This window comes from Lupinus angustifolius, chromosome LG01 (genome assembly GCF_001865875.1).
Source record: "Lupinus angustifolius cultivar Tanjil chromosome LG01, LupAngTanjil_v1.0, whole genome shotgun sequence".
In the NCBI taxonomy this organism is placed as follows: domain Eukaryota; kingdom Viridiplantae; phylum Streptophyta; class Magnoliopsida; order Fabales; family Fabaceae; genus Lupinus; species Lupinus angustifolius.
Window position 1 is genome coordinate 2,448,188 of NC_032009.1, and position 10,667 is coordinate 2,458,854.

At 31.1% G+C, this 10,667-nt stretch overlaps 2 protein-coding genes across 5 annotated transcripts; both read left to right on the plus strand.

The window, feature by feature from the left end:
- On the plus strand, window positions 3,194-6,022 carry LOC109346710 (protein FLX-like 4). 3 transcript variants are annotated; one of them, XM_019586436.1, is made up of 5 exons: window positions 3,194-3,317; window positions 3,352-3,365; window positions 3,963-4,583; window positions 5,250-5,389; window positions 5,479-6,022. In XM_019586436.1, exons 3-5 carry the CDS (start codon window positions 4,027-4,029, stop codon window positions 5,652-5,654), a joined length of 873 nt encoding a protein of 290 aa, XP_019441981.1. In that variant the 5' UTR covers window positions 3,194-3,317; window positions 3,352-3,365; window positions 3,963-4,026; the 3' UTR covers window positions 5,655-6,022. The 3 variants fall into 3 exon arrangements, with proteins under 3 accessions (XP_019441981.1, XP_019441971.1, XP_019441990.1); XM_019586426.1 differs by having other exon boundaries at window positions 3,194-3,360; window positions 3,969-4,583; XM_019586445.1 differs by having other exon boundaries at window positions 3,194-3,360; window positions 3,969-4,583; window positions 5,512-6,022.
- LOC109346725 (cytochrome c oxidase subunit 6b-3-like) lies at window positions 7,044-9,695 on the plus strand. 2 transcript variants are annotated; one of them, XM_019586468.1, is made up of 4 exons: window positions 7,044-7,150; window positions 8,384-8,472; window positions 8,558-8,639; window positions 9,440-9,695. In XM_019586468.1, exons 1-4 carry the CDS (start codon window positions 7,142-7,144, stop codon window positions 9,491-9,493), a joined length of 234 nt encoding a protein of 77 aa, XP_019442013.1. In that variant the 5' UTR covers window positions 7,044-7,141; the 3' UTR covers window positions 9,494-9,695. The 2 variants fall into 2 exon arrangements, with proteins under 2 accessions (XP_019442013.1, XP_019442002.1); XM_019586457.1 differs by having other exon boundaries at window positions 7,047-7,156.

Genomic DNA, 10,667 nt, shown 5'->3' on the forward strand with positions numbered 1-10,667 from the left:
GTTATCAAGTATTTATAGCTGCTGATGCTCTAGTTGATGGTATAACATATTAGCATAAAGTTGTAGTTGGAGAGTGGAGACTATGGTGTGATCATGGATAAATTATTTTATCTTTCGGTGCGGAAAGTGGGAATTTTTTGGTTTGTCGTACTTGGATTCTGGTGGGGAAAACCTTGTGGCTGGCATTGCTGAAACGTCTTGAAAATCACAAAATGATATTCATGATAAGTGCCATTGTAATACCGACCTATATGATGGCCACTGACCATAGTGGAGGATGCATGAAAGACTGTTCACTGTTGACTATGTTGTTTTGTTCTAAGCTTTTATTGGGTAGGATGAGTGGAAGATTATTCATGATAAATACAAAGAGATTATAAATGAATATATGGAAGAAAAAGTTCAAATATATCTTATTATTGCAACATTTTTGGTTACTTTTAAGTTAATATTGTATTGAGTTAATAAATAGTTTAAATTTATTTATTTTTTGTATATTAAACAATTATTATAAATTTAATTTTGATGATTAAAACATATACAAAATAAATTAATTAGTCAGGAGTAAGATAAAGTTAAATCTATTATATTCTTTATATAAATATTAATTAATATTTTTTGTAATTCATTCATTCAACGAATGGTTTTTAACATACCATAATCTTTAATTTCTCATGCTTATAGTAGAAATCATGGCAGAGTAGTATCTCAAATAGTTTGAGTGTGGAGGAAATTCTTAAAAGAATATGAAGACCAATAAAATACATAAACTAAATGATTAAGAAATTTAAATATCAACAATTTGTCAAATGAACATAATTTATCACAAATAATTATTATATTATTAGATTCATGTTTCCTTCCCCTGAAGTTATCCAATTCTATTATACATATAACAACATGTAACATTGTTTAATTTCGGGTTCTTACGCATCCAGCTAATGGGTTAGGTGTAGCTGTGTAGGGTTTTTGTTTGATAGACACATGTATGGTGCCACTATCCTAAATTGTAGTGCTATTAACTTTTTATTGTGTAACAGCTTTTAGGATTTACTCACATGAATGTCTCACAAGCTTATTGATTGGAGAAGGTTTAAGAATTATTTTCTTCTCGTAGTGACATGATCAATGAGGATTTGCTCTGTTAGGTTCAATGCTTTTAATGGCTGTATGCAAAAAGCAAAAGCAGGGCTGAACAAAAAAGAAAACTATAGTGGTAGACATTACGTGTGGCAAGGATACCCCAAACAAATTATAAGAAGTTAAACCAGCTAACTCACTAGAAAATTTGTCTAATTTGTGATGTCCATAATTGTAAAATAAACTCCACAACATTTACCTATGAGAAATAAGGATATGTTAAATCTTTAGAAATCGAGGTTTCATTCCATTGAAGTAGTTTGCTCATGCTCTTCTTCACTTTGAAGAAAGTAAAACAATCTTCCTAGAAATTCAAAAATATTTGTTAGAAGTATTTCCACCCAAACACAATCTTATACAATGACATAACTTACAATTTTCACATTAACAAAGTTACATTCATAATCTCGCTTACATGCAATACCAATATGATATTTATAAAAATAATTTAATTATTTATAAATTTTAATTAGTTTTTAAAGAAAAAAACTAAAAAAATGTTTAAAATTATATATATTTTAAATAAAAAATAATTAAAAATTACCAATAACATGTAAGTACATCTATGCAAGTGACATTGTTGATGTAGAATTATTTTAGGCATGTTCACAAATAAAATTTTACTTCAATGAGAAGATATGTAGACATTAGTAGGCAACATGAACTTGTAGCTTTTTAAGTAACTTGTAGTTTTTTGATTTAGTCAATAAACTACTAGAATCATTTAATAAACAAAAAGTGGATGAATTATGTGACTTTATAAAAATAATTTTGTATCATTTGGAATTTAGTTTTTAGAAAACTACTCAAGGTAAATTTTCAAAAAAGATAAGAGCTTTCTATAATTCATGGGTCAATTCTACAATTTGAAATTATATTAATTAAACATAATAATATACATACTAATAATTTTAAATTACTAAAATTATTAGAAATAATCACTAATAACCTTACCAAATTATTAATATTTTTTAATTGTTTATATATTTCATTATTTTATTTAATAATTATAATTTAATTAATAGAAAAAACAAATGGAAAGTAAATAATTAATAAATATCACCATTTAACAAATTTCAACTAGCTAGGTGTAAATTTTATTGAATAACTTTAGTTCAATAAAATATCTACATAACTATAAACTTTTAATTACCTTCACATCTATAAACTAAAAACACATAATTATAATCTAGTTTTTCTGAATAAATATCTAACAAATATTCAATGATATAAAACTTAATTCAGTGAATTTAAAGTATTAAAAATGTATTTTGATGAATATGTCATTTTTCTTCGGTAGGTAAAAGTTAATTAAATGAATTTAATATATTAAAAAAAGGAACATGTTTTTTAATATATTAGTACTAGAAACCTATGAAGCATGAATACTGATACGTGTGTCGGGTACGATACGTATCTGATACGCTGATACACATTTTTTCCAAAATACAGCAAACGATACGTTCAGGGATACGCGTATAAAATAATAAAAACACATAAAATATGATAAAATTATAAGTGTAAATCAAAATATCCAAAGTAAAAAATATAATGGAAATTTAAAATCACTGCCCTCCATAACAAATCTATTTTATCCTATTTTAATGAAAACGAATCTATCCTAAAATTATTGTCCTCCATAACAAATATATATTATCCTATTTTACTGAAAACGAATCTATCTTATCATGTTTTATTAGAAACGAATCTATTTTATCCCGTTTTATTGGAAACGAATATACCTTATCCTATTTTATTGGAAACGAATTTATATATCCTATATTTTACTGAAAATGAATTCATATATCCTATATTTTTTTTAAAACGAATCAAATACGTGTCTTAATATTTATTTATTTTATTTTTTTAATTTTTGGATACTCTATGGATACATATCTTTCGCGAATCTGAACGTATCCTTGTCGGATACGTATCGGACACCGACACGTGAGGGTGTTTGACGAATCCGTACTTCATACCTAGAAACAAAGGAATTATTCAATAAAATATTGATTTAATGATATATGTAACATGATACCCTTGGTTAAAAAAAAGTATATAGAGAGTAATTTCTGTTATCCATGATAGTGATGAAAATTTCTTAATTGGGGAGACTCGTTACGCAGCATTCTCTTTCTTCGTTTCTTTCTGTGAGTGAGAGGGTCTCGTCCCGGTGACTGGGTTTTTCTCCTCTGCCCTTTCGCTTCTTCTCCCTTCCCTGTAACCCTTCTTCTCCTTTCTCTATTCATCGCTTTATTTTTCTTTCTTTTTTATTTTATTTTTTATGGGTGGTTGTTAATAAATCACATAAATTTTCTTAATTTTCTTTTTGTATCATTCAATTTTAATTATTGATTTATCTCTTCCAATGTTTCCATGAATTGTTAGTCTCTTCTTTGATGGGTACATACAAATATGATTTATTGCAGCTGGGTATTCCTTTACCAATTTCATTGTTACTTATTATTATTTATGTAAAATTGAGTTCCACACTATTTACTTCTGAAAGTTTTGTTCTTTAAATCAAGGTCCCAGTAAAGATGAACAATTTCTGTATGGGGCAAGCGACCCACCATGGCATTTTTAAACCTTGAGATTTTTAGTATGTTTCTCTAAAATTAGTGATATTTATTTCCATTGCTTGCTCTAACCTCGTTGCTATGTACTAATGAACCCATTTTTATAGAGTTTTAGTGTGTATTTGTGTGTTTATTTTAAGAGGGGAATGTGAAGGTTTAGTTTATCATTTTTGGTTCTGAAATTTTGGTTATTTATACAGTTGTGAGTTTTTGTAGCATTACTTAGAGTAGTGGCCATTTGCATTGCAGGTATCTTGGCATTGTCACATAGTGATGTTTGCATAACTATCGGTTCAAAATCTGATAAATGGGTTCTAGGGGCAGAATCCCACTAACGCTTGAGGGTCGCAATAATCAAGCACCTGGGATGTTGCGGCATGGTGCATTGCCTGGTTTAAGTTCTGTTGCTGGTCTTCGTTCTCTGGAGTCCTTGCCTTCTCATCATCCGTTGGAGAATAAAATTGCTACTCAGGAAGCAGAAATTGAGCGACTTGCAAGGGACAACCGTAGACTGGCAAGTTCACATGTGGAATTAAGAGAGGCGCTTGTCGCTGCCACTCAGGATGCGCAAAAGTTAAAGTCACATATTAGAAGCATCCAGACTGAAAGTGACATTCAGGTCAGAGTTTTACTAGATAAGATTGCCAAAATGGAGGTAGATATTAGAGCTGGTGATAGTGTAAAGAAGGACTTGCAACAGGCCCATATTGAGGCACGGAGCTTAGCATCTTCCAGGCAGGAATTGAGTGCCCAAATTCAACGAGCCGCTCAGGAACTGAAGAAGGCCCATAATAGTGAGGATAAGAGTTTACCACATTTGCAGGCTGAACTGGATAGTTTAGTCAAAGAGCTCCAGAGGTTACGGTGAGTCTTAAAGTTTGTTAAGTTTGTTGCATGTCTGTTTCCACTTGCATATTGATTAGAACTGATATTGGATACGTCAAGGTATTTAATCCATTTTTGTTATCTGACCTAACACAATGACATTTTATTTATCTATGTAGCTAACACCATGTTGGAAAAAAATGCTTTTGCTGTTATTGTATTGTGAGGATCACATACTTGTTCAGTATGTTAAATAAGCAAAAGCAGCATATTTCCTGCCTTTCTCCGCCCATAAAAATTGGAAACTAAAGAAATAATCGAACTATTTATTGATTTTATTTTACTCCACTAAGAGGACGAACATCGGCGCAACGGTAAGGTTGCTTTGCTTTGTGACCTGAAGGTCGTCTGTTATTTTCGTGACATACTAAAGGTTAGGCTGCCATGAGATGGAATAAAAAGATTTTTCAAAACTTTGATACAAATTGTATTAAGAACTCCTGAATAGTTTGGGTGTGTGCTGAAGTGGCTTTCAATCTATCAAATCATGTTTTAAGTCAGTGTATGCTATTCATGGGTAACATTCTATGCCTAAAATCTTAAATACTTGTTACATATTTTCTTTGGGGCATTTTGATGCTGTTAATGATTTATCTGTTTTCTGATAACTTCTCTGATGATTCTTTAAAACTGGTTGGGTGATAGTGCCGGGTTTGAATATGAAAAGAGCAAAAATGTAGAGCTAGTGGTGGAAATGAAAGCAAAAGAGAAGAATCTAATAGCGATGGCAAGGGAAGTTGAAATGTTACGAGCTGAGATATTGAACACTGAGAAAAAAGCAAATGGTAATCTTTCTTACTGCTGCAAATTCATATTATTTTCATGTGATATTTCTATAATACATGTTTCTGATGCATCCATACTATATAAACAGCACCAAATGTATTTGGAGGCGGTACCCCTGTAGACAGCGGTGGACCCTTCGCTGATGCTTATGGGCCAGCTCATGGTCAGGCGGGTGTTGGCCAAACAGGAGAGAGTATGGTACCGTATGGTGAAAGCAATGGCGTTTGGGCAGGACCATATGATCCCTCAGTTGCTCGGAGGTGACATTAGACCAACGACAACGAATAAGATTAAGCTCGACTTCAGCATCTGCTGGTTACAAAGCATTGAAAAATTGATGGTTTTTTTCTGAGACTCAGATTGGATGGCTTTCTCTGTAGCTCCTTTTCCTTTAAATTTTACAAAATGTGAATTGATGGGTCAAATCTGCAAATTTGAATAGAGACTTGTATATATTTGGAAGAAGGCAAAATATCCTTTTCTCAAACAAGTCATGTAGGAGATAGGAGGAATTGAAAGTCTTAGCAAGCATAGCCTATGTACTATGTTGTGAATTCATATTTTCTTATTGTTTAGAGAGCCACGTTTTCTGCCTGCAAAAGCAACATCCTAAGAAAGTGTTTTCCACCCAACATGATGAAACTATGCAAATCATTATTGGTGCTAGCATATAATTTAGTTTTTTTTTTATGAATATGGAACCTGGCTTTTCAAATAACACTGGTTTTAAAATTACAGCTCATGACTTTATTTTTTGTTGTTATCATTAACCTTCAAATTTTGAATTAGAATATTTTACGAAAACAATTATGTAAGTTTTATTTTTTTGCACAAGTGTGTCTCTTAACTGATAGCTTTAGATTAATTATTTTCAAGATTAAGAGATGAGTTTTATGGAATCCAATATCTCACATCATGCTTGGTAAATTGCTTTGAACACCCTGAAGATTGGGTCATGTGCAAATTGACTCAAATTTTTAAAAGGTGTATTTCAATGCTTGATGTTTTTAAATGTGCAAAACAACCCCTCAAATATTTTATTTCCAAAACCGCCCCTTCCTTAATTTATCCAAGCCTAATAATCATGGTTCAAATTTAACTACTAAAACCCTGCAAAGAAAAGAAGGATCAGAATTTCAGCATATACACTTTGATTTGCTTAAAGGTGATATTTCTATTTTTTTGTTTATAATCAAATCTTACGTGTGTATATGTATTATATTATATTATCAATTATTATTTTTCCAAAAGTAAAGCTTGAATGAATGTTTAAACAATAATAGTAATGAAGTGTATAAAATAAAAATGCTTTAGCATTTACAATTATATAAAAACGGCATTGAATTACATCCTTTCAATTATGGCACATGGGTTAAACTCAGCCATTTGAAATTATATTTTCCCTAAACTTAACTATATATCAACTGTGGTGAGATTTGTTAGTTATGTAAAATATTTATAGTCAAGATAAATTTTCAACGATTAATTTTTTTTTAATTTGAAATTTAATTATCAATATTAGGAAGAGGAAATAAAAAAAAATTAAGAACGGTGGTGGGTTGAGTGTAGAGTGGCCACCTTCGAATAGGGTTTATTATTGTCATAAGCCCATTAATGAAGAAAAATAAAAGTGGGCCTCATCAAAGGCCCACAAACATTAACCCGTTATTATTTATCGATTAAGTTGCGCTATTACTTTTCTTCTACCTCTGAATTGTATTGCATAACCATTTGTTGATCGGGTCTCCGTCATGGCCGAGGTATCCGTAAGCTTTCATACTCTCTCATTCAGACTCTCATACCTCAATTTCTGAATTTATTCGGTGAATTTCAGTGCTCACGTTTTCGTTCTGTTTTTTGTATTTTCGCGGTTCATTAATTAGATTTATTTCGCTTCAGTAATTTGTTATATTTCTAGATTCATCTGTTGTCAAATTTTTATTCTTTTTATGATCTATTGAATCATTTTAAAATTGGGCATCTCTCATTTCGATTAGTTGTGGTGGAAAAGAAATATTTTCGGTTGTTTTTTCCCCTGAAAACTGGTAAATGAATTAGGAGTGTTTCTGATTTGTTTGCATGAAAGTGGTTTGAATGATTTCTAGTTATTATTCTGATTGATTTAAACCATTCAAGGTTGTTGTTTGAGCCAAATGAATGAGATTATTAGGAAAATAAAAAAGTGGGATGGATGGGGAAGGGGGAGTGAAGAGAGAAAAATGAATTAGGAAACTAAAAATTCCATCACTTGATTTAGACTAGGTGTAAATATTTCTTCTTGTAAATAACGACACTCGTCGACTGATCGGTATGTGTTAGCTGCATTGGATTTTTTTATTCCACCAATAATATTGACTGATCGACACTCATATGATTATATTTCACATCTATTTTTTGTTAGTATGCCAATATACCATGAGGCAATTGAACTACACTTGTTTGAAATTAAGACCCTGATATTTTTCGGTTATTAACTGTCTAGAGTTAGTTTTTTCGCATAGTTTGTTAGCTATCCTATAACACAATCGGAATAAAAAGTTCCTCTAAAGTGAGCAAAGTGTAAAGTGAGAAAGTAAGGGCATGTCTACCCTTGATTATTTTAGGTTCATTGATATTGCAGCCATTTTAACTAATTATGATTTATTGATTTATGACCATGGGTGGATACACTGTTGTTTTTTCACACTACATTCTTGCTCACTTTTGAGGAGCCTAATCCGTGATTCTTAATCAACATGTGTTTTTGCCTTTGTTGACATTTATATAAGCCATTCTTCATTCTTGAATTGGCAAGGATATGGAGAATATATTTAAGGTGCATTTATCTTCCGTGTTTAAAACTAGAGAGCCTAGTACAAGATCTCACTCTAGCATTTTGTTGCCACATATTTTATCTTATTTTTGAGTTTGAACTTTGACGTGACAGGTTCATAATCTTTCTACATTCTTCTTTGGTCCTTTGCCTCACTTATTCTTTTGTTGCTTCATGCTAGATTGAGCTAAAAACAGCACCTGCTGATTTTCGTTTTCCAACAACTAATCAAACCAGACACTGTTTCACTCGCTACATAGAGTTTCATAGGTGGATTTCCTTACATTATCTATCTGGTTCATCTGAAATTGCTTCTAGAATTTATCTTTTTATTCAACATTGATTTTGAATACAGGTGCTTGTCAGCGAAGGGTGACGATTCGAGTGAATGTCAGAAATTCGCTAACTATTACCGCTCCCTTTGCCCCGGTGAATGGGTAAGCATCCCTTAGCTTATTCGCTAAAGTTAATAGTTTGCAGCTATCAACATGTTTTAAAAAATTTGGAATGAGAGAATTTTTTCGTTGTGTCTGGAATAAAATGAATTCATGGTGCCAATGTGCAATCTCCATTTGTATTGCATGTGACCTTTGCTTATATTACAGCATCATCACTAATCAATTCAATTGTGTATCAATGTTTTTAGATGCTAGTCTACATCCTTTTGATGGATGTTGTTTTCCAATAATTATTTGTTGAGCTTCCATGCCATGTTAGTTGTTAGCCTTCTATAACAGAACTTCATAAGATTCATTTGTTTCTTTCTGTAGCAACTAAAATACTGATAGAGTGATAAATGCCATTATGGTTAATAGGATAAGAAAAAATGGCGCTCAAGATTCATTGTGATGTGAAAAAGTACATACAAAGACTTCAAAAGAACAAACATGTAAATTTTAGATATGATGAATGCTATTATGTTCGCATAGTGAATTTGCTTGACAAGCTTTGTTTATTCATTAAAATGCCCAACTTGCTAATTAATCTCTAGATATTCATAGCAAATATTATTTTTTCCACTTGTGCATAAAGCACATTATAAATCAAAATTTGTCATTAATTTGATTGAGTGCTGTAATAGCACATGAAGGTGGTTAGTTACCTCCTATATCACCACCACTAAGACATAGTATTAAACAGGTACATTGGTTTGAAGAATTCTTTCTTCTTGATTTCGCTCCTCCATTGCGAGTGATTAGCATTCATTCTAATTTTCGCTTGAATCAAATTGCGGCAGGTTGAAAGGTGGAATGAGCAGAGGGACAACGGGACATTTCCAGGACCTCTTTGAAATCAATATCATATACCATGGTTACCCTTTGGAGGCAATATGCATATCAAGTCTTGAACATTCTGTTGGTTAATTTCTTTTTATATTTGATGATCTTCACTTTGTTAATTGTGGATGAATAAGGCAGTTTATGGATATTCTTTGTACCTAATGGACAAATTGCTGAAGCCATTTCGATTTTAAGTTTGTAGTATTTCTTCTGTGTATGATATTTGCTAATGAGAAATAAAAAATTTAACATTAGGTATTTAAAAATATGTACTTTCAGTCTTTTATCAAGGCTCAGCATAGTTGGCTCAGGAGTTCGATGATTGTTCTAATATGAAAACATTTTGTTGGTAGATGAAAAATTTATTGAGGTGATATCTATGTGTAGATAGATTTTAGTTTTCCTTTGTTTACACAAATTAATTAAGAGAATAAAGTATTTTTTGGTATAAAAAGTGGGAAACCCTTGTGTACACTAGTAAGATTGCTTATTGAATTGAAAGTGTTCAATAAAGTTACTTGATCACTTAGTAGCTAAGTTTTAAATGGATCACAAGTCCTTACCACATCAAAACATATAAGCATAGTTTTTTTATTATAAAAAATCTATCAAATAAAAAAGTCAATGACGAATTTTTGCCGAAATAATTTTATTTATTAACTTAATATCCCTTCCAAATACAGAGTTTCTCTTATAGACCCTCGTCAAACAAGATTTTGATTTCCATATTAGCCTTGTAACAATGTTTGATATATAATAATTCATCAGTTGATGTCGCAAACCACCCCTCCTTGTCTCTAAATCTTTATTCTAACACAATTATGTTTGTTTTTGGTACATTACACTATCATGTTTTGCAAAGACTTAATCCTTAATACAGACAAATGTCTCTGAATCTTTTTATTCTTACACAATTATGTTTTGCAATGACTTAATCCTTAATACAGACAAAATTACTTTTATTCCGTCTTTGGAAAGACTTAATTCTTACACAATTAATATTTTTTTGTTCCTTCTTTGCAAAGACTTACTTCTTACACAATTACTTTTTTTTCCGTCTTTGCTAATCTTTAGTACCCAAATAACACACCAGAGCACATTTGTTGTCCCACAATTTATATCACTCTATAAATCATGATCTTCTGATTGATTAGAAAAATACTTAATAGTTTTATATTTTGGCTG

What these genes read in the sequence shown, in the direction of transcription:
- LOC109346725 (XM_019586457.1), top strand. An exon ending in CGCTACATAGAGTTTCATAG is followed by an intron (nt 8,473 to 8,557) that starts GTGGATTTCCTT and finishes TTTTGAATACAG; the next exon opens with GTGCTTGTCAGCGAAGGGTG. An exon ending in CCCTTTGCCCCGGTGAATGG is followed by an intron (nt 8,640 to 9,439) that starts GTAAGCATCCCT and finishes AAATTGCGGCAG; the next exon opens with GTTGAAAGGTGGAATGAGCA.
- LOC109346710 (XM_019586426.1), top strand. Translation starts at nt 4,027, where the DNA reads ATGGGTTCTAGGGGCAGAATCCCACTAACGCTTGAGGGTCGCAATAAT. An exon ending in AAAGAGCTCCAGAGGTTACG is followed by an intron (nt 4,584 to 5,249) that starts GTGAGTCTTAAA and finishes GTTGGGTGATAG; the next exon opens with TGCCGGGTTTGAATATGAAA. An exon ending in CACTGAGAAAAAAGCAAATG is followed by an intron (nt 5,390 to 5,478) that starts GTAATCTTTCTT and finishes CTATATAAACAG; the next exon opens with CACCAAATGTATTTGGAGGC.